Source organism: Vigna unguiculata, chromosome 2 (genome assembly GCF_037176805.1).
Source record: "Vigna unguiculata cultivar grain cowpea cultivar isolate G323 ecotype 2 chromosome 2, ASM3717680v1, whole genome shotgun sequence".
Taxonomy (NCBI): domain Eukaryota; kingdom Viridiplantae; phylum Streptophyta; class Magnoliopsida; order Fabales; family Fabaceae; genus Vigna; species Vigna unguiculata.
The window spans coordinates 3,276,639-3,301,092 of record NC_140793.1 but is presented as its reverse complement, the minus strand read 5'-3'; the positions used below and the strand labels follow the sequence as shown (position 1 = coordinate 3,301,092).

Below are 24,454 nucleotides of genomic sequence, written 5' to 3'. Positions count from 1 at the left end.
TTAATAAATTAACAAATAAATACTTTCTATATATAATTGGACATTAAATTCCGTTCTTATTTATGTGTGCTATATTTTCAATGAAATTTCGAAGCTCTTTTATGACTGAACTTTCCATCCAATGAACAAAATATCTTTTCTTCGTCATTGGCTACGTCCTGTTATTTGGACCTTTGACATTAGTATGATTTGCCACATTCTTTCATTTATTTTACTTGGATTTTTTTTTCAATATAGTACCATTTTAATTCCAATAAATATCTCCAATTTTTACAGTATCATTAAAAGAAAAAGTAATAGTGCTCAGAATTTCTAGTAGGAGAAATCAAACATGGTCTCTATCTGTGTTAAAGGATGTCAGCCAATATTAACATGTTTCACAAACGTTTGGGAGGGACATACTGCACACGCTCGTCCTCGCATATAGCCTGTAAATAAATAAATAAATAAATATATAAATAAATAAATATATAAACAAATTTATCATAATGTAACAAGCAATTCATTACTTCAATGGCCTCAATCTAGTTATCAAAGAACTTCATCAAAACTCCAACTCCCCAGGAAACTTTATTGAACATAACCCAGCTCAACTTCAGAGCTTCCCTTCCAATATTTTGGATTTCAAAAAATGAGGTTTTCAGCAAACAAAGCATTAAATCGCCATATATTATAACACCCCACTATCTGCAATAGCGGTAGAAGGCAAACCTAAGTAGGCAATCTACAAAAAAAGGTAGATGATGGAGTTTTTTTTATTTGTTATCTTTTATCCATGAGCATTCATTTTATTTGGAACTACACCCTCCTCCTCTGTTCCAACATTAGAACTTTATTTTAGCAAGACTGGTCTAGGGGCCCATAAATATTGTGGCTGGATGAATTGGCTAAGTCATCATTTGATGATTGCCTAACCCTGTACTAGAAAAGAAATAACTATGAATCCCCTTTAAAAGAATATCATAATATATTTTGAAATCCATCACAAGTAATATACTATGCAATCTATATCTATATCATAGAAATAGAAATATACCAACCTGCATCTCCTCTGGAAGTGCCTCCGAGACAGCAAGAGTATAAACACCAGGAGCGAATTTTCCTGCAACCCAAATTTTACAACTTAACGTCAATACAAGTTTTCAATCTAGATAGAAATTCAGTCTAAAAAAACATAATAACTAAATAAACACATTAACAAATCTCTACGGTGTTTTTCCTTTAGACGTTAATCTTTATGCGACTTATCATGATCCAGTTCTATTGTATATAAACACATAACAGAAAACAGTAGTATCAAGCAAACAACAAAGTAAAAAACACCCTCCGTCATTATATTTATCTTATTCAACTTCAAGTTCATGCATCTTCAAATCATGTCTTAGATCATGAAAATATGATTATAAAGTTAAAGAATGCGAAAAAGGAAAAAACTTAATCATAAAGAAAATGTCATGATGCATATTCCACAGTACTACTCCCATCTCATCATAATGCTGCTAAGGACAAACATGTTTTTTAGTCTCTTGTCTTTTCATTAAATTCGTTTTGGTTATTTGTCTTTCAAAGATCATTTTTGTCTTTGAAAAGAATATGAAATTATATTTTTTTCACCCTATTTTCACCTTGTTTATAGCGCTTTAGATTCAAATATTAATTGGTTTCCAAAGATTCCATATACTTGAATCTAAAATAAAATATTTTTATGAATAAGTAAAAAAAAATAGTTCAAAATTGGTCCTCAAAATCAAGTGATTGCTGTTCCCAGAAGACATCAACTCAAAAAATGATATATAAAAGGACCAAAATGAATCTTTTAAAAGTTAAAGGATCAAAAGGACAAGGGGCCGAAAATATATTTTAGTTGAGGGTATGGAAAGGAAAAATTATGATCATTGCAACCAGAGATGAATGAACATACCAATGCGCAACCATCGGGCAGCCCAGCTGCGAGAGGGATCCATAACAGAAATGATCCTGTTGAGCAATTAAATGGGAGAAGAAAATAAAAAATTAGTACTGAGAGAACAAAAAAAAAAAGTGGAGGAATTTGGACGAAAAACAATCGGCACCAACTAACCCATTAAAATTAGGAGTAGTGCATTCAACAACACGCTCATGATCTTCTTCCATCTTAAAGAACTGGCAGTTCTCACAGCCTGACTCTCGGAACTGTGAAACAACAGCAGAAAGTGTAAACAAATAAAAAAAAATGCAACAAAAAATGTTAGAATGGTAAAAGACCTGATCATAGGTTTTGACAAGGCGGCAACGAAGACATGCCCTCAACTCATGGCCAAAGCTAGTAGGAATTTGTGCAGGTGCAATTGCCATTTTCTGTAAAGCTCACTGATAGACAGACCAATAGAAAACTAGGGTGAGTTAAATGGAAAGAATTAGGATTAGGCTAAAAGAAATTTCATTCACGCCTCAAATTATCAAAGTTAGTGTTCACAACATCAGTATCCACAGATCTACTAAATGCAACTCTTTAGCCAAGTGGGCATTTTTAATTTTTCTTTTGGCCAATTCTCCTGCCGTGTTTTGTATTCATCTTGGGCGGTTATATTGGGCTCACTATCATTACCTGGAAGTCCTTAACCTCAGAGTGGAGGAAAGCTAGGAGTTATAAGGTTGGCTTGATGGTTGAATTGGAATTTGTAAGGGAGGGTGGGAGGAGTTAATTCCTCCCACAAACATAATACTAACAACTAATATTTGCGATAAAACAAAAATGGAGGAAAGCTACAAGCATGGGGCAGGTCAACCATTGGGATGAGTATCTTGAGTGTGACTTTTTGATAGAATTAAATACCTATATCTCGGAATCTTATTTTTTGTAAATTCTAGCTCATGTTTGATTCAGATTTTGCTCTAGTGCTAGGAACTAAACTGAAATTAAATAAAAACATAAAGAACCAAATTGAAAATTTACCCTAATAATATATGCAAAACTCATGGATCAGATAATACCGACATCTAAACTTTGCATGTGAAGCAGTTCAAAATGTACAAATAGTATCATCCTAGACAGAATATAAGTCTGACACTGATGTTGAGAATTTGGAATTTGTGTGTGAATATGTTGGTGCATCCCTCTTCTTATAAAGATGCTCAAGGGAATACTGTTAGAGAGGTTGCTGCTCAACCAATTTCAAATTCAATGTACCAGAATGGAAGAAAAGCTAAGAGAGTAAACTGCTCAAAACGTACAGTGAGCCTAGCTAATGATTTTCTGAGGTGAGATCGCATGCACCCAACCTATCTACTGCATACAAATTTTTCGCTTCAGAACACTAAGGCTCGTGCTACGAAAATCTAGGTTAAGTGTTCAATTCTATTCTCATGATATATAAATTAATTGTGTGGCAATGACCAATTCAAATGCAGTAGAAGGTGAAAGAAATCAACAGATACTGCAATTAGGGCACAGCTGCAAGCTAGGTGACAAAATTCCGTCCCAAAATATTTGCGAAGCCATAACGGGTTATGGCGGAAGCATCACCAACAAAAGACAACCATAGAAATTCAAATTCAAATAAAAATAAAAACCAAAGCAAAACACACCATGAGCAAAAATGAAAAAGAAAAGACAAAAAAAAAAAAAGAGGACGAACCACGATAGGTGGACGACGGGAAGACCCAGGCGGGTGGAGCAGCTGCAAAAGGATGAATCAAGTGACCGCCGCGGTGGCACAAGGCGCAGGTGTCTGCGGCGACACGGCAAGGCGGAGTCGACGACAAAGTGCGTTTGGTTGGGCGTGATTAAGTGAGAAGAATGATAGTTCTCTTAAGCGTGAGAATGAATGAAAAGGATGATGTATTTATAGAATTTTATAGACTCAAAGATAATAATTAATTGTTATATTATAAGATAAAATATATTATACAATTTTAAGATATTAAATAATTAATTATTATATTATAAAAATATTCTTTTTAAATACTTTAAAGATAAAATATAATAATAAAATATTATATTATAACATATAATCTCGAAATAGTTTAGATAATAATAAATTGAAATATATTTTAGATTATTAATTTATAATTACTTAACGTTGTTTCAAGTGTCTTTAGGTTTTTACTTGGGTCTTTTGTACAATTTTTTCTGTTGTGTGTTGTTCATTCAGTGTAATTGTTAAAAAGAGGTTCTGATGCTTAAGTCACTAATAATTTCATCGGTATAAACAATTAATATTGTAATAAATGTGAGAGAGAAGTCCTAACAATCATATGATTTTTATTTATAGTTTTCTACATAACTCTTATTAGGGTTGGTCTAATCATGATCCAATTGTTTTTTGAAACCTTAATTGGAACGATAATTACGAAGCATATTTACTCCTCCTGTTGTTCGACACTGCTCCCGTATGACGTCATTACACAAATGTGGTCGTTGGTAAGTTGATGTTACACATGCGTTCATATGTCGAGCATCGTAATTTGATTGGTCGATGATCAGTCGAAGTTGATGTTGCACATATTTTCATATGTTGAGCATCGCAACTTGACCAACTGATAACCGGTCAATGTCACACGTGTCTTCATATGTTGAGTATCGCAACTTGACTTACCAATGATCGGTCAATGTTGTATATATCTTCATATATCGAACATCGCAACTTAAATGAGTTAAAATATATATTTTGGAATAACTTAAAACATGTTTTGAAACATTGGTTCTAAAAAGTAAATATTTGTAGGGTAATGATATTTTGACAACTTTCTCTTACAACCTAAGGTAACATCTTTTAAGTGGTTTTGAAATATAGAGAAATGAGAAAATAAGAAAATGAGAAGTCACTAGGAAAATGCAACATGTTATAAAAAAAAGTTGTCAAAATTTAATTGTGAAAAAATCATTTTTCTTTTAAAATCTTTCAAAATATTTAAACCAAAATATTTTTTTTTAAACCTCAAAAGCTTGTTATACTTTCTTATGTATGAACTTTTCCTCATATTTTGAAAAGCATTTTGGGTAAAATAATGCAAAAAAGTTTTAAATTTTACTTATTTGGTATGAATAATTTGAATTATATTTTAGATGTTATAGGTTTAATATATTATGATATCACAATTTATTATCTAATATCTTCATTATATTACCATATAACAATTAATAGACCGTATGAATTCAGTATTTAATTGACACCAAACTATGTGTTACAGGTGATATCAGTTGTCTTGTGACGGAGACAAGGTAGGCCGAGTCATAATCGAATCATGGCGCTTGGGCTATGACGCTTTTAAGTAGAAAGAGTTATGCCTTGACTAATAGCTATAACGTTTGGCCTAGTGGTAAGCGTTCGATCCAACGATTGGTATCAAGCCAAGGTCACAAGTTCGATTTCCAGTGGACAATTGTTATAGGGGAGATTGTTGTGGGTTGCAAAAGTATCCCATGGCAGAGGCCAAGTCAAAATCGAATTGTGGCGTTTTGGCTGTTATGCTCGTAAGTAAAAAGAGTTATGCCCTGATTAATAGTTATAGATTATGGCCTAGTGACAATTGTTGTGGGTTGCACAATTATCCCGTGACAGAGGTCAGATGGGCCGATTCACAATCCAAGAGTCGGAAAATTTTTTGTTAGGTCTTTTGAGGGAGGAGGTTCATGGGAAGATACAACACCAATGTGAGACTGACTTACACTTGGATTCCCAACATTATGAGACTTAAATCATATTACTCTCTATGTTTATTATCATTATATACATCCTTACTCTCTTACTCACTTATGTACTAAAGAGCTTTTGGAGGTGGATTTTCCCTTTTTCTCTTTGAAAGTTGGAGCTCTCGCACTAGGAGGCAACATCTTAGCTTTTGAGAGCCTTATACTCTACCTCAAAGACACTTTGTCAAAATCCACTAAGAACATTCGGTGCCCACGGTGAGGCTTGAGTGAAATTATTTCTAGACCACAAGTCTCATGGTAATGTACTATAATTGAATCATGGATGAGAATGATATACTTTTTTTCCTTAGCTCGATTTTTGTCCTTACAAAGGGTTCTTTTGAACAAAGTTATAATAAGGCACATTATATAAATTAAATTTTCTTTTTCAATTAATCGTTTTGTTACTCCTAATCACTTTATTCTTTTATATGTTACTTTATCCAAATGTCTTTGAAATTATTGTATGAATGTCAACTCCGAGATCACTCAAAATTGAGCGGTCGAAAAACATCGAACAATAATATACAAAATGATTTAGTTTGAGATTGTTTACAAATAAACAACCAATAACACATTGGTAAGACATGATAGACGACAAGAAAAAGCCTCATACATTCATTGAAAAGTGCCACAAATTCAAGAAGTGTTGGGAGTTACATATAATTGTTACTATTTGGCTCTTCACTACATGGAGAATAGATATACTTAGATCGTTATCACTCATCAAAGGCCATGTAAAATTTTTAATATTTTCACTGCACAATAAGTGCAAAAGTTCTTTTGAGAGAATGTAGTATGCATGCATGGTTTACCCCACTCTGTTGTCATTTGATGACTTCTAAATAGAGTAATCACACTAGCAAGTGCACTGTTTCAATTGTAGTACCAAGTGTCATATCCAAAAGAATTTGTTTAATCTTTATCAAATACTATAACACTATTTGAATTTGTAATTTTTATAGATTGGTAGTAAAACTATGATGATCAAAAATTCAAGTTAAAACGAATTACTTGATGAGATTAAGTGTGTTGGGATTAGATTTCGCTACTCTATTCCTAAGCATAATTATTGTTTTATGGAATTACCAATGTTCATTCGTTGTTCCTAGAAGTACACTAATATAATCCTAGACCCATGTTTGAAGCTAGGATCTAAAGTTATTCAAACTTAGTGTGATATTTGCACTCCTAAAGAATGAACCCTTTGCATTAATGATCAAGACTCTATCACCAACTAAAGCATATAGATGCATGTTTTCAACCTAACAACATTAGATGATCTAATTGGATCTATAACTTAAACTAGCTTTTTTCTAATTCAAGTTAGATGTAGTAGATGGCTGATCAATTCATCATACGATAAAAATCAAATTAAATCAATAAGATGTGAAAGAACACTTGAATAGAGCAATAAAGCAGTAACGATATAGAAGTTCAGAGAGTTACATCCAATCCCAACACTTGGAAATTTAGCAACTCGTATTAGTTCTAACATTCAATCCTAGGAGTTGTTGCCTTCCCCCATGTCTCTCTCTAGTGTAGGAAATATTACAAGTGAAAGTAGAAGAAAAGTCCTAGAGAGAAGTCTAAGAATCTAGATATCAAAGAATGAGGTTCTGCTCTATATTTATAAAGTTTCCAGTCTTAGTTGCAGCTTTAAACATGGTGGCCAACTTGCGAGCTTTCATTCCAATGGAGAGGTTCCTCATAGCTCATACTATCTTCGTGATGTTCAATCCATAAGGTTTCTTTCATGGGTGATTTTCCTACATGGTTAAGTTCTCCTCGCATGGCTCATGCACCATTTACTCAATTTAAGATATGAAGGAAAAATTGAATTTTGTTGAAACTGCCTTTCAACACTTAATATGTGATGTTGGGGCTCAAGCTACTTGACTCTTTTTTCTTCTAAACTGCAATAATTCGCACAAAAATTTCATTGAATCACCACACATGTTTATATACAATGCTTTTAGTAAATTCTAGGTAAAAAGGGTAAAATATCAAGTTTATGCAAGATAATCAATCAAGATAAGTGTCAAAATGTATTTGAAATATGACTAAAATAGGAATTTATCATCATTCTTAATGGTTGACTATTCATTAACAAAGGCTTCAAAGAATTTATGGACTTCGATAGGGCATCCACATATCAATGGTCAAACTGAAGTAGCAAACAAAGTTATATTGAACAAGTTAAAGAAAAAACTTGGCCAACTCAAAGGCCTTTGGGCTGATGAGATTCTAATTATATTTTGAGGGTACCACTGCACTCCCTAATCCTCAACAAAACAAACACCTTTCTGAATCACATACGGAGTAGATGCCATGATCCTCGTTGAGCTTCTAGAATCCTCTAAATAATACAATTCTTTGACAAAGTTCATAATGAGCCAACTTACGAGTCAATCTTGACCTTATATACGAGGTGCAAAGAACCGAGCAACGCAATGCGACAATACACACTTTAGAGAACACGTCTTTCATAAAGGGTATCCAATTTGGCCCAAACTTGGGGATCCAAGAAAAGATAAGCATGGAAGCAAATTGGCCCCAAATTCGGATGAATCTAATTGCATAGTGGATTGACTTGAAGAACTCAGTAGCAAATTATAGTCGAAAACATGGCAATGTCGCACATCTGAAAAGCTACTTCAATTAAGCTTGGGTTTAAAACATCTATTGATTGAAAGATATATGAATACCAAAGTGTTTAAAAGTACTAAGGATTGAAATATATTTGAAGATCGTAAGATATTAGAGTATCAAAGCGTCTAAAAGTGCTAAGGATTGAAATATATCCGAGTATAAAAGATATCCAAGTATCAAAGCATGTAAAAGCGCTAAGGACTAAAGGATACTTGAGGATTGAAAGATATTAGAGTGTCAAAGCATCTAAAAGCACTAAGGATCGAAAGATATTCGAGGACTGAAAGATACTCGACGATTCAAAGATATATGAATACAAAAGCGTTTGAAAACACTAAGGATCACAAAATATTCATGGACTGAAGTACATCTAAGTACAAAAGTGTCTAAAAGCATTAACGATTGAAAAATATCGAAGGATTGAAATACATTCCAGTACCGTAGTGTCTAAAAAGACTAAGATTGAAAAATATCCATAAATTGAAATACATTTGAGTAAAAAGCATCTAAAAGCGTCAAGGATTGAAAAATATCCACATATTAAATACGTTCAAGTACAACCTACTCGACGACAAATAAATTTGAGTGATTAACCCCACTCACATATTAAATTTGTCCTAGAACATCCTACTCGTCAGACCAATAAGTTCAAGTGGCTAACCCCACCCTATGTACTAAATATGCCTGAGTAAACCATACTCGCCGACAACTAAATATGCTTGAGTGGTGCCACACTTGTTATTAAATTAAAATATGGTCAGGTGGCCACATACTCGCAAGCAACAATTGGCAACTATTCTCTAAAGAGATGTTGTAACCACTATTCTTAAATTTTAATTTTGTAAATGTTGATTGTATGAGAAGCATGGATATTTGTTATACATTTTTCTGGATTATATTGGGTTTCTGGAAATTCTCTAGAGACCGCTTGGCGAGCCTTCAAAGCCGCTAGGCGACTCATGTTGTAACCACTAAGTTTCTGGGGTTTTGTTAAGAACCGCTTAAGGGTTGTTCTTCACTGCTAGGCGATGCTTAGATGAGTGAAATAGGTATTTTTCATTAAAAAAGCGTTGTTTTTCGTATTTTCACGCAGCAGGGACTGCTGGACGCTGATTTTATACTACCAGGCGCCAAATTCCTCACTTTTGGGCGTTGGGCGCCACCATTTTTTCTAGTATGTGCAGTTTTTGTAAAACTACGTTTCCTGGTACGTTAACCGTCCGATTTAGGTGAAGTTTTGACAAGTGATACATAACATGTTGTTCTTTACTTTGAACGGTGGATATTTAAATTGGAAGTATGTAGCTAGAGATGTATGTTACTCATGATTGTTGGTTTCAATTCCCTAAGAGTATGATTAGTAATGGATGCTTATGTGTGCCTTTATTGGTGAATGTATAAATATATATAGATGGGTGATTGATGAGTATGTTTTGGTATTACTTGCTGAGCCATGTTGAATATATAAATCTATATATGTTAGCCTAAATGTATGATGTTATAAGTGTGTGAAAAAAGGCCATTATTGATGATATTACTATGACCAAGTGTTACATGATCATGATAGGTTTTGGGCAAGTATGGGAACATGATAATCATGCTTTAAATGTAATGGGATTGTGGGGGCATGCAAAATAAGTATATAGCTTTGATTGTGTCTTATGTGGTGTATGAGTTCTGTAATTGTGCAATTGTATCAATTCAAGTATATATGAGTTTAAAGGACCAAGTGTTAATCTTAATTTGACATAAGGAATTGGTAAAAAGGGGGGTTCATGTAGTTACTGATTGAGGTAAGACTTATGCACCTTGTATGAATAAATGAGTTATGTCATGTTGCCTTATTATTTCATAATTTCATATGAGCATGGTTTACTCTTGGGTTCAAATTGAATGTTGGCATTGATTTAAGATATGAGCATATCCGAATTTATAAAGGGATGGATGTGTGCTCATACTTGAATGTTGCATATGAGTTGTGATGCTGTAAATTTGAGTATATGAAGTATACAAATGCGTATTTTGGTTTCATGTGCAAAAGGAGATTTAGAGTTTTACACGACTTGTGGCTTGTATGCTTTGGATGTGCGTGGTCTACAAGGCTTTGGGTGATACCTTAAGGATGGATTTTTTTGGAGCATTCCTTAAGTTGTGGCTTATAATTACATCCTTTAAGTTGTGGCTCGGGATGGAGGGTAAACACGTGACATTCCTTGAGTTGTGGCTCGGAATGGCATCCCTTGAGTTGTGGCTCGGGATGGAGGATGAACATTGTACATTCCTTCAGTTGTGGCTCAAAATGGTGTGTGTTATCGGTGTGAGTGTGCGAGTTGTGGCTCGTACGAAGGGTCTACACTCAATTGAGAAATCACAGGTTGTAGCTAGTGATGTGCTAATCTTGTGTCGAGAGTACGAACTACGATTCATATTGGGAACTCCACTTGGCATTGCGGTTCAAAGATGTAGAACATGGATAAACATGGTGGTGGCCATGATTTGTGGAATTAGAGGATGAAGTTTCTCTGATGATGTGTCTATAGTTGAATTTGTGATGTTTATATTTATATTATATGTTAACTCACCCTATCTGTTTGTGATTGGCAATGATCGTGTAATTCGTTACACAGGAGTAGATGATGTTGCAGATGATGCTGGTGAGGTATAGAGCCGTAGAAGGGCTAGCTTGGGGAAAGTTTTTATGGAGTTTTATTTCTTTATGGATTTTCAAAGATTTTGTAACCATTTACTTGTTCAAACTCAGAACTTGTAATCGACATCTATATACTGTGGTTTTGAATCTAGACGATGGAATAAAGGTTTTTAATTTTTCCATGTTTTGGGAAAGATAGTATAATGAATGCAATTTTTTTATTATATATTAAAATAATTTTAATTTAGTAATATTCTACCGAGTTGTTACACCTGCACATAAACACCATACACCCTACACTAATGCTGACCAATGCCCATGCATAATCCTCACACACCTTGCATCAATATTAGCGAATGCCCGTGTATAAAATTACTTCTAGAAAAAACTCACACTAGCACTCACAGTCTGTTCAACCAGGAGCTGCCACGTGTCATAATCCTCCACTTTCAAATTTGACCAACCAGGAGATGCCACATATGTAACATCCCTAATGAATATTACTTAATTAAATATTTAAAGATATAAAAAGAAGTTTAAACGTCACAATATTATTAATGCCATACGCGGGAAAAACCAAAATTTAATATTCAATGTGACAATATTCAAATGAAATTAAATCAAGAGTTATTACAAGTTCCAAATAAAACCATGAAAACAATAGTAAATCCCTAGCTCTATCCCAGCTAGCCCTCACTCCGTCGCCTGAGCACCCTTAGCATCACCTGTATCATCATCTGCTCTCGTGTAACGAATTACACGATCATCGCCAATCACAAATAGAAAAGGTGAACTCAAAAGAATATAAGAAACATATAAATTAAATAATATAAAACACACCCAATTATATTCTCATAGTTAGACCATGGTCACATCCTTAATACCCCCAAGGCTTTTAAACCTCCAATTTAACAACAAAGTTAGCCATGGACTCAGGATTCATGATGCTCACACGAACCTGCCTGCTCGTGGTCCTGCCTTTACAAACCTCCCCGCTCGTAGTCCTAATCTACGGACCTGCCTGCCCGTAGTCCAACACATGTGATCCACTAGCTACGTACCTCCCTGCACACAACATCTCTCAACCGTGAGCACGGAACATACGAACCTACCTCGCTTGTATCCCCACAAGAGAGTAATTGAGTATGAATCTCCCCGCTCGTACCACCACATGTCACCCACCATCCATGAACCTACCTGCTCATGGCACAACATCTCCTGATCCACATTCGCATCAATGCGTACATCAATATACACAAACTGCACTAAACTCGCTTGGGCTAAAGCCTTAGCTTAAGCGACCAGGCCTGTCTCGCTTAGGCTAAGCTTTCTCGCCTGAGCGAGCATGCTAACCTGGTTTATCTGCGAAGTCTCACTTAAGCGAGTCTCTCCTCACTTGGGCGAGATCGCCTTTCGCCTAACACCAAAAACTCTCGCCTAAGCGGCGAGTTAAGCACAACAAAAAGTTAAGCACGAGGTCTCGCTTAAGCGAGAACCTCTCGCCTGGGCAAAAAGCCTTATCGCCCAAACATCAACCTCCTCGCCTACGTGAGGTGCCCAAAACAGAATCTCACACCCCTTGATTTCTCGCTGAGGCGAGAGGTACTCGCCTGAGCGAGATAGCAGGTCGCCCAAAAACCTGGGCACTCCGCCTAAGCAAGTAGCTCGAGCAGAAACAAGATCAAGACTCTGCAACTCTCGCCTAGGCGAGCCTGGCTTGCCTGAGCGAAATTAGCAGAGGGTATCCCTGTTCACGCACGCACAACGTAAAATTTTCAAACCAAAACCCCAAGCAAGCATTATCACGCATCCCTTAGGCACAAACAATCCTTATAGACATGCTTAGACCTAATTGGACCACCATAATTCGTGATTGAACCACAACAACCCTATAATACAATTACCCCAATCATATTCATACAATTGATTAAGATTGCTCCAACAACATCAATACAATTACACCTCTGAACCATACCGTGTAGAGCACGAAAATTCACAATCACACACTATCATACATTCATTTCAGAGTATAGGAAAATCCTCAATCATAAAGACATGCCAAAAGAACTCCCCTAACCTGGTTTTTCTCAGCTTCAAATAAAAGAAGGTGGATGGTTCTTCTGGCCCCAAATTGGTTCCCTTAGTGCTCTCCCAACTCAGGTCTCTTGGATTTCCTCTAACACTTTTTTGACAATTTTCCTGCTCCTTACCACTCTATAGGTTTTCAGACTTCAAAAACCCTCCTAATTACTCTATTTTCCCTTTTTATATGGTCCTAAATATGGTTAATGGCAAAAAAAATCGAAAAAGGCTTTTTAATTATTTATAATTTCCCTTCATAACCCTTCTCTTTGCTGTCCAATGTCTCTAAGGTTTCTCCACCCCTTCACATTCAACTCACAATTACATTTAGCAAAAATAAAGAAATCAATTTCGTTCTCAACAAGGTTTGAACACACAACCATGGTATCACAAGACAAGTGCACAACCACATCAACCAAATCATGTTTATGATAATTTCTATAATTCTATAATTATGTTATCATTCAACATAATCATGCATATTATTAAAATTAAAGTATTTCAAATAACACACAAATGGCATACATAGGACTCGAACCCAAGTCCTCTCACACACTCAAGTACTCTCAACCACTTAAGCTAGTACTTTTCCACGTCACCACAATTAACATTAAATGTCATAAAGGTTTCTACTATCCGCATTTATTAAATAATTCTTTATTTAATTATTTAATTTTCCCGGGTCTTACAACATGTCATAATCCTCCACTATGAAATCGGACCAACTAGAAGCTGCCACATAATTTCCTTCTTCCTAAAGCAAATCTACAACACAACTAACATTTTTCACCGCATAACCACCATCGACCCTCCACACAGTCACCACAACAACCAAACCAGCCCTTCATCGGAAACCACACCGCCACAACACCTGGATGCAACACCTGTCACCGACGAAGCATCGCGCGAGCCACGCAAAACAACATCATTGGAGATCTCGAGCTCTACCCTCACCATGTAGATCCAATGTTACCAAACACCACAGTCCACCGCACACAACAACCCAAATCCGCAAGCTACATCACAAGAACAACCGATATAGATCTATAAACCATAGAGCTAGGGATGACAACAGGTTGGGTCGAGTACGGATAATTGCTACCCACTACCCGACCCGCATGAAAAAACTGTACCCGTTACCCGCTCCATTACCCACCAGATACCTGTATTAAAAAAACCCGCAAATATTTTTCAACCCGTGGGTACTCGTTGGATACTCACAAATATTTTTTAAATATATTTTTTATTAGATCCAAATTAAATTTCAAATAAGAAAAATAAATAGAGGTGCAAAAAAAACTTAAACAACCTAACATATAATGAAAATATGTGCAAATATTAAAATGAGGGGTGTGACGAGTAAAAACTTGCCTAGACCCAACTCTCTCCTCTTCTCCCACACAAAGGCATTAGGGTTTCCCTTCCACCTTCACGTCTATGAGTCACCATGAATCTAGTAGCAGGTTCCGCTACCACATGCCCCGCGATGGTGAGAGACGTTGTCGGAAACGCTTGTCACCGCCGCAGGAGTTGCCGCGAGAACCAAACAACACAACCTATCATTGTAATATGCCTCTGCCCATGCCACTCCGAGCACCACCGATAATGTCCCCGACTTTCGTCTCAATCCATCTTCTTCGTCATTTCTCACGACTCATGAGTGAAACAGAAGCCTTGTTGCCCCTCTACGTCAGGTTTTAAACCTTAAGGCAAAAACTACCACGAGCCCACCATAAACTTCGACTTCGAACTTCGAACACCAACATCGGAATGCCAACACCTCAACTTTGAACTCAAACTTGCTGAGAGTCAAAATGCCAAGGCCAACATTTTGATTTGCCTCAATTAGAGAGGAGAAATACTTCTCTGGCATTTGACGACAACAAAGAGCGATAAGAAAAAAAAAATATTAGCAGGCAAGGCATGAGTAACTTAATAACGTAAAAGCAAAGGATAAAAATGTAATTTCATTTTCTTAACGGGTCGCGGATATCGGCGGGTACGGGTAATATGATACCCACCCCAACTCGTTAATGAACGAGTATTAAATTACTTGTTACTCGCTATCCGCGGGTACCTATTACTCGCGGGTACCAACTATCAACAACGAATTTTATCCACGGATACCCATCGGCAAGGGTTTTTTTGCCATCCCTAAATAGAGCACTTCCTCCACGCATATGCTGCAAACTGCAAATCACACAAATCAGATCTCCATTGTACATCACTCATCGGGCCACGCGAGCACCAACTGCGACCTCTTTCGCATATCTAATAGCATCTCACCAAACGTGAACTCCATTGCATATCCAACACGACTCATTGTCTTCGCACATTCAAGAACCTGACTGCAACTTCACCACGCCAACACAACGTTAACAATGACCCTTCCATCAAATTTCTCATTACAAGTTGAACAAATAAGGATAATTCTCCTACAACAAGGAATTAATCTTTTCTGATGTGGAAGATTAGACTAAGGTGCAACCATAAAGCATACTAAGAAAAAATCCTACCGAACCATAGCTTTGATACCACTTGTTGAGAAAAACACATCATCAATTAAGAACATTACCGTTTTTACCCCCAAAAAATACCCTATTAACATAGAAATGAGTTAAACGCAAGGATACACACAAATATAATGTGGAAACTCCAAAATCGAAGAAAAACCAAAATCGTTGTCTAATGACAACTAGAGAATAACACTATGTGAAAATTTTTACAACACAGACTACCTTCCCAAGCCCTTTGTCCCCAAGTACACTCACACTCTCAAAAGTAAGAATTTAACCAAATCTTAGACCCTCTACTATAAGAGTATAAGAAAAGTCAAATACAAGCTTAAAGTGTCTTTGACTGGGACAAGGAACATCTTGGACTTAGAGCCCATTATATAATCCCTAACACCCACTCCCTAGCTTATCCTAGGCATGTTGGACTTTTCAAGGTGTATTATTTTCATCAGCCTAAAAAATTGTTACTGTAATCATGGTTTAAAATTATATTTATTAATCTTTTTTGTGAGATTGATTTAGACATAAACGTACTAAATTTTAAGTGGGTGTTAATATGCTATCCTAGGTTTAGTTGGACTATTGCGTCACATGATATCGAGTTCTCCTTGGAGCACCCATAAACATCTGATCCTACAGTCGAAATGCTAATTTCTCACCATGAAAGAGTGTGTTGGAAATTCTACACCGATTAGAGATATGACCAATAAGATGATTTGGTATATCCATTTGCTTTGAAGTTAGGAGTCTATGGCTATTTGAATGATGATCCAATGCTATATTTGATTTGATAAATAATGATTGATGAATGCCCTTTTATAGTGACTTATGGCATGACACTCAATAACTCTGATGTGAGAGCATGTGATTTGAAGGTAGTCAATTGAATCTAAATTCTTATCTTGCCTAAGTTATTGGAAAAATGCTAATTTGGGAAAAAAACCTACTAAACTACCCAATCTTACTTTGAAGCTTATAATTTCTGATGGCTTCTTCTAGGCTCCATGGAAGCTTGTGTGAAGATGGAGAGCTCCATGGAAGCTTTTGTGAAGATGGAGAGCTCCATGAATGAGGATGAACGTGGAAGCATGAAGGAAGGAGGCTTGAAGTGTGTGGTTTGGTGTAGGTGAAAGGTTTCTTAAGAGAGGTGAGACCAATTCTTAAGAAAGGAAGCTAGAGTAGACTAGCAAGGAGGCTACTCTAGAGTGAGCTCAAAGGAGAGAAGATGTGCACACATTTAGGCAACAATTCTCTACTAAAATTCAAGCTGAAAAATACATGTCCCCTTCTATTTATAGGCTAAAAGGAGACCAAGGAGTCTCCAAAAAGTGGAGGAAAAAAGGAGTATAGAAAGTTGAATTTTGGAGCCAAAAGGGAGCACGTGGGAGGTGTGACTTGCCACCTAAGCAAGTCACACTTGCCATGCTTAGGGATGCTCATTTGAGAGCCTTGGAGAGCAAGCATGAAGCTTCTAGATCTCTCTAGCTTATGCGCTCCAATTCAAGGCCCAATTCCCTTTTTGGTCCAAATTACTTTCTAAAGCCCAATTTCTACTAGAGGCCCAATACATGACCCAAAGAAAACCCTATTCTACTTGGCCCAAAATAAAAAGCCCAAAATAAAGTCCTAATATAGTATTTACAAGCAAAAGAGTCCTAGACTAGGTCTTCACATCTTCCTTGGCTCATGTGAAGTTCATCTTGGACCTTGCATGCGCATTTGAGACTCATTCCTCTTGTAATCTAGCCATGGCTCTTATTGTAGGTCCCTTGATCAGAGGCATCTCATCAATTTCATATTTTCAAGTTAGCTAATGCCCGTTTTGGCATCATGTTGATCATTCAAGAACCTCAGTACCAAAAATCTGTCACATGTGTACCTGGTACATGATAGAGGAGTTGTTGGAACCATGTAATTGACAAATGGCCCCTTATATTTGAGAAAACAAAAACGATTAGAGGAGATAACACTAGAGTTAAAACTGATAAACATTTTATGCTAAACAAAGTCAAAAGAACAAAGACTATAATTCCTTTGTCGAGTTACAACATCAACAATGTTTGAGAAAAATAGCAATCTTCTCAACATTTAGTGTATCCTGCTAACAAATTTCAGAAATAATACCATATAGAAGAAATGAAAAGCTAAACTAATATACAGTATGCAACTTTCAAATAATGTGTGTTTCAACAAATGAATAAGGAGAAATCTACATCGATAGTGGCTATCCCTGTGAATTCACTAAGAAGGTTAACAGCTTATTTCAATTTTTCAGATTCAATTGTTTGATTTTGCCCATAGAAGTTGTTGCAGGAATTTATAGGATCAATTTGATTTCCGTTTTCTCAAGTTATAAATTATTTCTGGCCTATTGGTACCCTTCTCAGATGGAAGCACATTGTTTGTCCAATGCAGCATTTTTGTCTTATTTTCAACACTGTGCTTAATGCAGTCAGCTACTTGTGTTTTCGGTTTAGATGCTGCACCTGGAGAATTAGCAGTTCCTCTCACACTCTTTTCTTGCTGCCAAGGATTATCCTGCTTTCAGTTTTAATTTTAAAAAAAATGGAAATGAATTAGACCCCTTTAGCTTGTGATGCTAGAAAAGAAAGGTAAAATTTTAAGATTTTGAAGTTTCAATGCCAATCCATCAAAATGCCTTTACCAATTTTTCCACATACCTCAAGATGTTTGATGCATTCATTTCTGTTATAGGAGAATAAACCTGATAAAGAGAATGTTTCATTGCAGCATTCTTTTTTCTGTTGAAAACTTTTGGCAGCTTCTTCCAGTTCCAAAATGTCATTTCTTTTGAAAATAGAATAATACCTTCCACATACACAAGTATTTGGTGCAATGTCTGCATGATACAATAAACACAACCGAAAAACATGTCATTAAGAACCAAATCATGTTCCAAACAAACTGAAAGTTAACACGTCTCAGAGCATCATGAAGTCTAAATCCAAGATGTCACTGAAAGCAAGTTAACCTATCAATTACAGAAGTAATTGAAATAACAATTCTAAAAATGAATATATTGATGATGTCTTACCATGGAAAAGACAAATTGGATGAGAAAAGCAGTTCTTGCATAGCAGGTAAGCTACATAACAATCCCTGTGGCATATGCGGCATATCAGCAAACCTGATGTATTTGAATAACTTCGCAAGTTTCTTGAACTCTTCTTCAGCCGCAAAAGGGATGTCATATAAAATTGCATAAGATGCAAGAAAGGCTGCACTATAGCTTTATAAGATGCTGTGTCTTCAAACTTGTTCTTGGAACTTCTGACTCTTGAAGACTTGTAAACTAACATTGCTTCTTTACAAAGAAGTTCCTCATATGGAATTAAAGGCATCATTCTGAGAAGTGCATAACGCCTGCTAGCTGCAGCCCCAAATGGAAACCAATCATCGGTGGCAAAATTTACTGCTTCTCCACAGTTAAAACCTATGATCAAGAAAAAGAAGCAAATAATCAATAGAATTTAGACAAGGTCTTTCTCATGTATGGTGAGATTGTGTACTTTTATAAAAGTTACTTCAGAAGTTATAGTTAAAACTATCTATGATTAGTAAGAACCTAAAATCTTTACCTCATCATGCCTGAAAATCAAACTCTAGTACATGTATTAAACTAGAATTTGAATCATTTATGTCTCTGAACATGTGTAATCAAATTCACACATACAAAGAGATTGGAAGATTACCATGACTAAATCCAGCATGATATGCTCTTGGAAAGGTGATGATAAACTCTCCTGGTTTCTGTACAGCCTTGTAAACTTCCACATCATGTTGTAACATAACATTTGGTGGGAACATGGTTGTTTTTTGTGCAAGAAACTTGAAGGCTCCATGCTCTCCATGTTTTGTTAAGATCTTATTGCAGTACACTTGTTGTAAGACAGTCTTTTCAAAATGAGAGGCTGCATAACCAGGCACTCCATACCAGGTTTTATTTGCACCTGAGTGATGATAATTTATGCTGTGAAAAAGACAGAAATATCATGCATGTTAAAGTTAAACAATGATCAATGGATAGGGAATGGAAAAGGAGACAGTGCTTAGATGTACCTGTACAAATAATGATCTTCTACATGCCATGCAAACATACTGAACAGCATTCCAATGTAAAGCATAGGATCAGTTATTCCCTAAAATTTAGAATTGGAATTAGAAAGAAGAATTTTTAACTTTTGAATTCATTTTTGGTTTCCAAGATTGCTTTCTTACTGGAATTTCCCTGTCAACTAAACGTAAGGGTGACTGCAGCAGCCGTGAGAAATTCTGAAATCAAATGCAAAATGTTATAAAAGAAAAATACATGCAAGAAAAATGTTACTGCAATCAACAACTAATATATTAACATCATCAGACTCTAATTTTTGAGAAGCAATGACAATCAAAAGTCTGTTGCAGGATGCTGATGTTAAAAGAGAACACTACAAAGAAATGGTGTAAGCATACAAATCAGAAAAACAACCTTCAAATTCCATTTGCTTGTTCCAAGCCTGTCATCAGGATCACATGAAAAGGCACTACCTTCAACATTGACTCCATACTCAACTGTTCCCTTCTCTCCATGCATCATCTCATGCCAGAACAACTTTTCCACACATGAAGAAGAAAGACCTTCAGAACAGTGAAATCTACTGAAAAATGTCTTGTTTGCAAGAGCCTCAAATTCATGATATGTATATTTTCTGGTTGAAACAGTAACAACCAACACTTATTCTAGTTTACATAAATTAAGCATCACAAAAGCTTAAAAGCATGACATTGTTTCACCTGCCACTCATAGAAAAGGTTATCGTTTCCTTCTCCTTCCATTTAGACAGACGAAGAGGCTGTAAGTTTGTTTCAAACTTGAAATCCTTTTTCTCTTTCATTAAAACAAAAGCAGCTGGGTTAGAGGCTGCAATTGGAGAAACAATTTTGCATATACCTGAAATATGACAATGAATCAATAAGAATGCAACTAAAATAAGAAGACACAAGAAATGCAGAAAGTAAATTTAGATACTTCTGAACTGTTTGAATAAATAACTCTGGTTTAAACCTGTAAACTTTTCAATTAAAGATGAAGCCTTACTCTATAAACACAAATGAACTACCTGTAACTAAAGGAAAAACATCTATAACCTACTATCACATACCATATTTAGAAGCCTCAGGAGCTATTTTCTGCAGAAAAACTAAAGGATGCTCAAACTCATGGTCTGATGGGTAGTATGTAGGACACTCTGGAATCCTATTGGTCCATTCTAGATCAGCTAAATCATATTTGGTCAGTTTGCTGGTGCCATGTCTTGTTGCTGGCTGAGTAATTGAACTTTTACCAGCCATTGTTCTTCCTCTTCTTCCACATCTGAAAACTTTTGGTGCACCCATTTTATTTGGTCCTTTTACATATCAAAGATTACTAGCATCTAATTCTTCTTCATTGGAGGCCTTTTCTCCAGCCTAAAATATTAATTTACAATTATTAGGCAAATTAGACATTAATCACTATAAAAATTCACTTGATTGTAACAATGAAGCTAACATGACAAAATTGGAGAAATTAAGTAGATGTGTGTTCATGTGGTGAAAAGCATAATTCTGATTGTTATTTTCTATCAGATGGTTGATAAAGAATCATTATGTGAAAACTTACTTTATTTAGCATAGAAAGATTTCTTGAGATTATCTACATAAAGTGGATGTGAAAAAAGAGTTCCCTTAATCAATTTCCAAGAACTTCACAACTACTGCAGTGTTTTGAAACATTTTACATTAATTCTGGATTCCTTTTCAAACAATTATTGAGCAATAATGGTATAAAACATAATATTGCTTCTTCAAAATGTCCATGATACCAGATTAAAGGTCATTTAACTTACTAATTCAAACACCATTTCCCCTTAAAAGGTGAGTCATAACATAACACCAGAAAATCAAAATAATCTTGAGAATCATGTTGAAATCTGACATTCAAAACAGGCTTTTAATACTTGATATGCTTGCCTTATTCAATGATAAAAAAAGAATTGATGAGAGGAGATATAAGAAGAAGAAAGACTAATCTTTATTGTGACCAAATAGAATAAAACTCTTCATTAATATTTTCTTCTAGGACAGGCTGAATGTAAATAAATGTTCTTACATGTAAACAAATCTTGTATGATTTTCTTTCAAATGTTGTGTGCAATACATGACAATAAACCTCAGTGCTTCGAACAAAATATTAAATCATTGTCAAGTTCTTAGTGAGTTAAAACCAATACAATACTACGTTCCCACCAGTGAATATATATTTTCAACTTACTAATCCAAAACTGGTAAATTGGTACATGATATCATCATCATCTTTCTAATAACAAAATAAGAATATTTATCAGGATTAAATACACAACATATCATAATTTATACACTATGAATAGCCAAATATGGTGACACATGGTTGTAAACCTAATGATAATATACAAGTATCTTTGTATGCATGGATGACAGGATTTTACATTTGTTCCCTTTATCTTGTTCATGTATGATGCAAAAACCAAAATGGTGGAGTGAAGATTCTGTGTTAGAATGGATACGATAGTGGATATATGGAGGAACAAGTTTCTGGAAACTAAAAGGTTAACAGTTAACAACAACTGTATACTTTGTAGGGTTTCAAAACCTGTTGTAACTGTCTGTCTGCTAACTTCCTTATCTTTTGTCCATGTTAGTTGTTAACTTTAAAAAAATTTACGGACACAATCATTCAAATGTAAAAAATTACTACCAACATTTACTAATTATTAATAGTTAGGTGAATTATAAAAATTTAAACTTAAAAGAACGAATATTGAATTGTTAGAAAAAAAATACCCCAAATATGTTATAGACTATGTTCTCTTACACCATGCATCTTTCCAAATGTACGACCTGATTATTACATAATTGATTTGGAATTTTCAAATTTTGTTATGTTCATCTTAACTATTTTCTAATGTAACTTTTTTTTTTTTAATAATTTTTACACTTATAAAATCAAGTTTTGAATAATCATCCGCTTACAAAATAAAAAGGCCAACGACATCTATAACTATATATAAAGGGGATTCCATCTTTTGTGTCCACATTTCATAATTTCAACTTTACCCTTTACAATTTAATTATTTATTAAATTTTTAAAAATTAACGGTTACTTTTACAAGTTTTTATAAAACTATTTACTTATTTCCTTCTTCTTTTTTTTCCTACTATTCATCAACAGTTATTTTTCTCATAATTTCTCCATATATTTCACTTTATTTTTTATAAATATATTTTTATTTTATTTATTAACTTATTCAAAAAATACGTACACATAAGCGCGATAGCGCCTGTGTTTACGCTAGTAATGTATAAAGGGGTTTCCTTTTAACTACTCCTTTTCTATACTCAAATTCTTTCAATTATGTCCCATTAGGTGCACTGCTTTTTCAAACTCAACAAAAACAAATTCATCTACAAAATAAAAAAATAATTTGATAAAATTATAAAAATAATTTATTTCTATAATTTTTTAATAAAAATTCTTTTACAATTTTATAATATTTATATTTTAATAGTTACTATAATAACTAGTGCAAATACAAGTGTTATTGTACCTGTTCATATTTTTTAAATATTTATATTGTATACTATAAGTTAATAATATTTATAATTCAATTAAGTAAATATATAAGTTAATATATGAAGTAAATTGACACTTGTTTAATAAAGTTAAATATATTTTATAGAGATATATGTTGTAAAAAGAATATTAACTTAAAGTCTCATAAATTTACAACATTAAATTCTTCTTTGATTGGAAGATGAAATAAAGATAGGTGTTCATGATGTGCTTCAATTTTTCTGTAGTCTACAAGAAATATTCTTTTTTTAATATGCAATTAAAAAAAATAGCTTCCCATTCATAAGAAGTTTAATATGCAATTAAAAAAGTAATATGTAGCCATTAAATTTATTTAGATGTAATAAATAGAAATTATAATTTACCTTTCAAGAGTCTCTTAATTACTTGTACAACACATGGTTCATAATTTGTCAAATTTTAAAAAACTATAAAATAAAACTTAGGAATGTCATGTACTTATGACTCATTAAAAGTATATAAGTATATAATGTATACTAAAATATTGAATAAATAGTGATAACATGTTATTGCATATATTTTAATGTCTACAAAGGCCATCATTATATCAAGTATGAATTAATAATGAATCATGTTGGATTTTATCTTTTATTACAACATTAAATTTTTCTTTAATTGGAAAATCAAATAAAGATTGATGTTCCTTCAGGTTCCTTATTATTTATATGAAGTACTCTTTTTTTAATATGCAATTAAAAAAGAAATAATATGTACTAATTGAGTTAATTTAATGTAATAAGTAAAAATCATAATTTACCTTCAAGAGTCTCCTTATTTCTTTGTACAACACGTGATCCATAAGTTTTCGAAATTTAAAAAACTATGAAAGAAACTAAGAATGTCATGTACTTATGACACATTAAAAATATATAATGTATACTAAAATATTGAATAAATAATAATAACATCATTGATGCATATATTTTGATGTCTACAAAGACAGTTATTATATCAAGTATAAATTAATAAAGAATTGTATCATTTATTGTAACATTAAATTCTTCTTTATTGAAAGATCAAATAAAGATTGATGTTCCTTCATGTTCCTGTTATTTATACAAAATACTCTTTCTTTAATATGCAATTAAAAAATTAGGTTTAAATATCTTTTTGGTCCTCATTTTCATAGTGTTTGTTGCGGATGGTCCTTATTTTGATATAATGTTTAAAATGGTCCTCATTTTTACAGAATATTTAAAATGGTCCTC

The 24,454-nt window shown here is 34.3% G+C and overlaps 2 protein-coding genes across 3 annotated transcripts; both read right to left on the bottom strand.

The window, feature by feature from the left end:
• Positions 1-220: 220 nt before the first annotated feature.
• Positions 221-3,798, bottom strand: LOC114173014 (transcription elongation factor SPT4 homolog 2). 2 transcript variants are annotated; one of them, XM_028057203.2, is made up of 6 exons: positions 3,618-3,798; positions 2,245-2,349; positions 2,081-2,172; positions 1,922-1,977; positions 1,041-1,102; positions 221-428 (listed from the first exon to the last, which is right to left on the bottom strand). In XM_028057203.2, exons 2-6 carry the CDS (start codon positions 2,332-2,334, stop codon positions 378-380), a joined length of 351 nt encoding a protein of 116 aa, XP_027913004.1. In that variant the 5' UTR covers positions 2,335-2,349; positions 3,618-3,798; the 3' UTR covers positions 221-377. The 2 variants fall into 2 exon arrangements, with proteins under 2 accessions (XP_027913004.1, XP_085525729.1); XM_085669603.1 differs by having other exon boundaries at positions 2,081-2,349; positions 3,618-3,793.
• A 13,996-nt stretch (positions 3,799-17,794) lies between these two features.
• LOC114174369 (lysine-specific demethylase JMJ13-like) lies at positions 17,795-20,926 on the bottom strand. Its single transcript, XM_085669532.1, has 9 exons — positions 20,737-20,926; positions 20,369-20,525; positions 20,064-20,283; positions 19,814-19,867; positions 19,655-19,734; positions 19,288-19,565; positions 18,630-19,028; positions 18,256-18,434; positions 17,795-18,112 (listed from the first exon to the last, which is right to left on the bottom strand). The coding sequence occupies exons 1-9, from the start codon at positions 20,924-20,926 to the stop codon at positions 17,900-17,902; spliced, it is 1,770 nt and encodes a 589-aa protein (XP_085525658.1). The 3' UTR covers positions 17,795-17,899.
• Positions 20,927-24,454: the final 3,528 nt, after the last annotated feature.

What these genes read in the sequence shown, in the direction of transcription:
- LOC114173014 (XM_085669603.1), bottom strand. Translation starts at nt 2,334, where the DNA reads ATGGCAATTGCACCTGCACAAATTCCTACTAGCTTTGGCCATGAGTTG. An exon ending in ACTACTCCTAATTTTAATGG is followed by an intron (nt 1,978 to 2,080) that starts GTTAGTTGGTGC and finishes ATTGCTCAACAG; the next exon opens with GATCATTTCTGTTATGGATC. An exon ending in CACTTCCAGAGGAGATGCAG is followed by an intron (nt 429 to 1,040) that starts GTTGGTATATTT and finishes ATTTATTTACAG; the next exon opens with GCTATATGCGAGGACGAGCG.
- LOC114174369 (XM_085669532.1), bottom strand. Translation starts at nt 20,926, where the DNA reads ATGGCTGGTAAAAGTTCAATTACTCAGCCAGCAACAAGACATGGCACC. An exon ending in TAGTTGACAGGGAAATTCCA is followed by an intron (nt 19,735 to 19,813) that starts GTAAGAAAGCAA and finishes TCTAAATTTTAG; the next exon opens with GGAATAACTGATCCTATGCT. An exon ending in TCCAATTTGTCTTTTCCATG is followed by an intron (nt 18,435 to 18,629) that starts GTAAGACATCAT and finishes TGTATCATGCAG; the next exon opens with ACATTGCACCAAATACTTGT.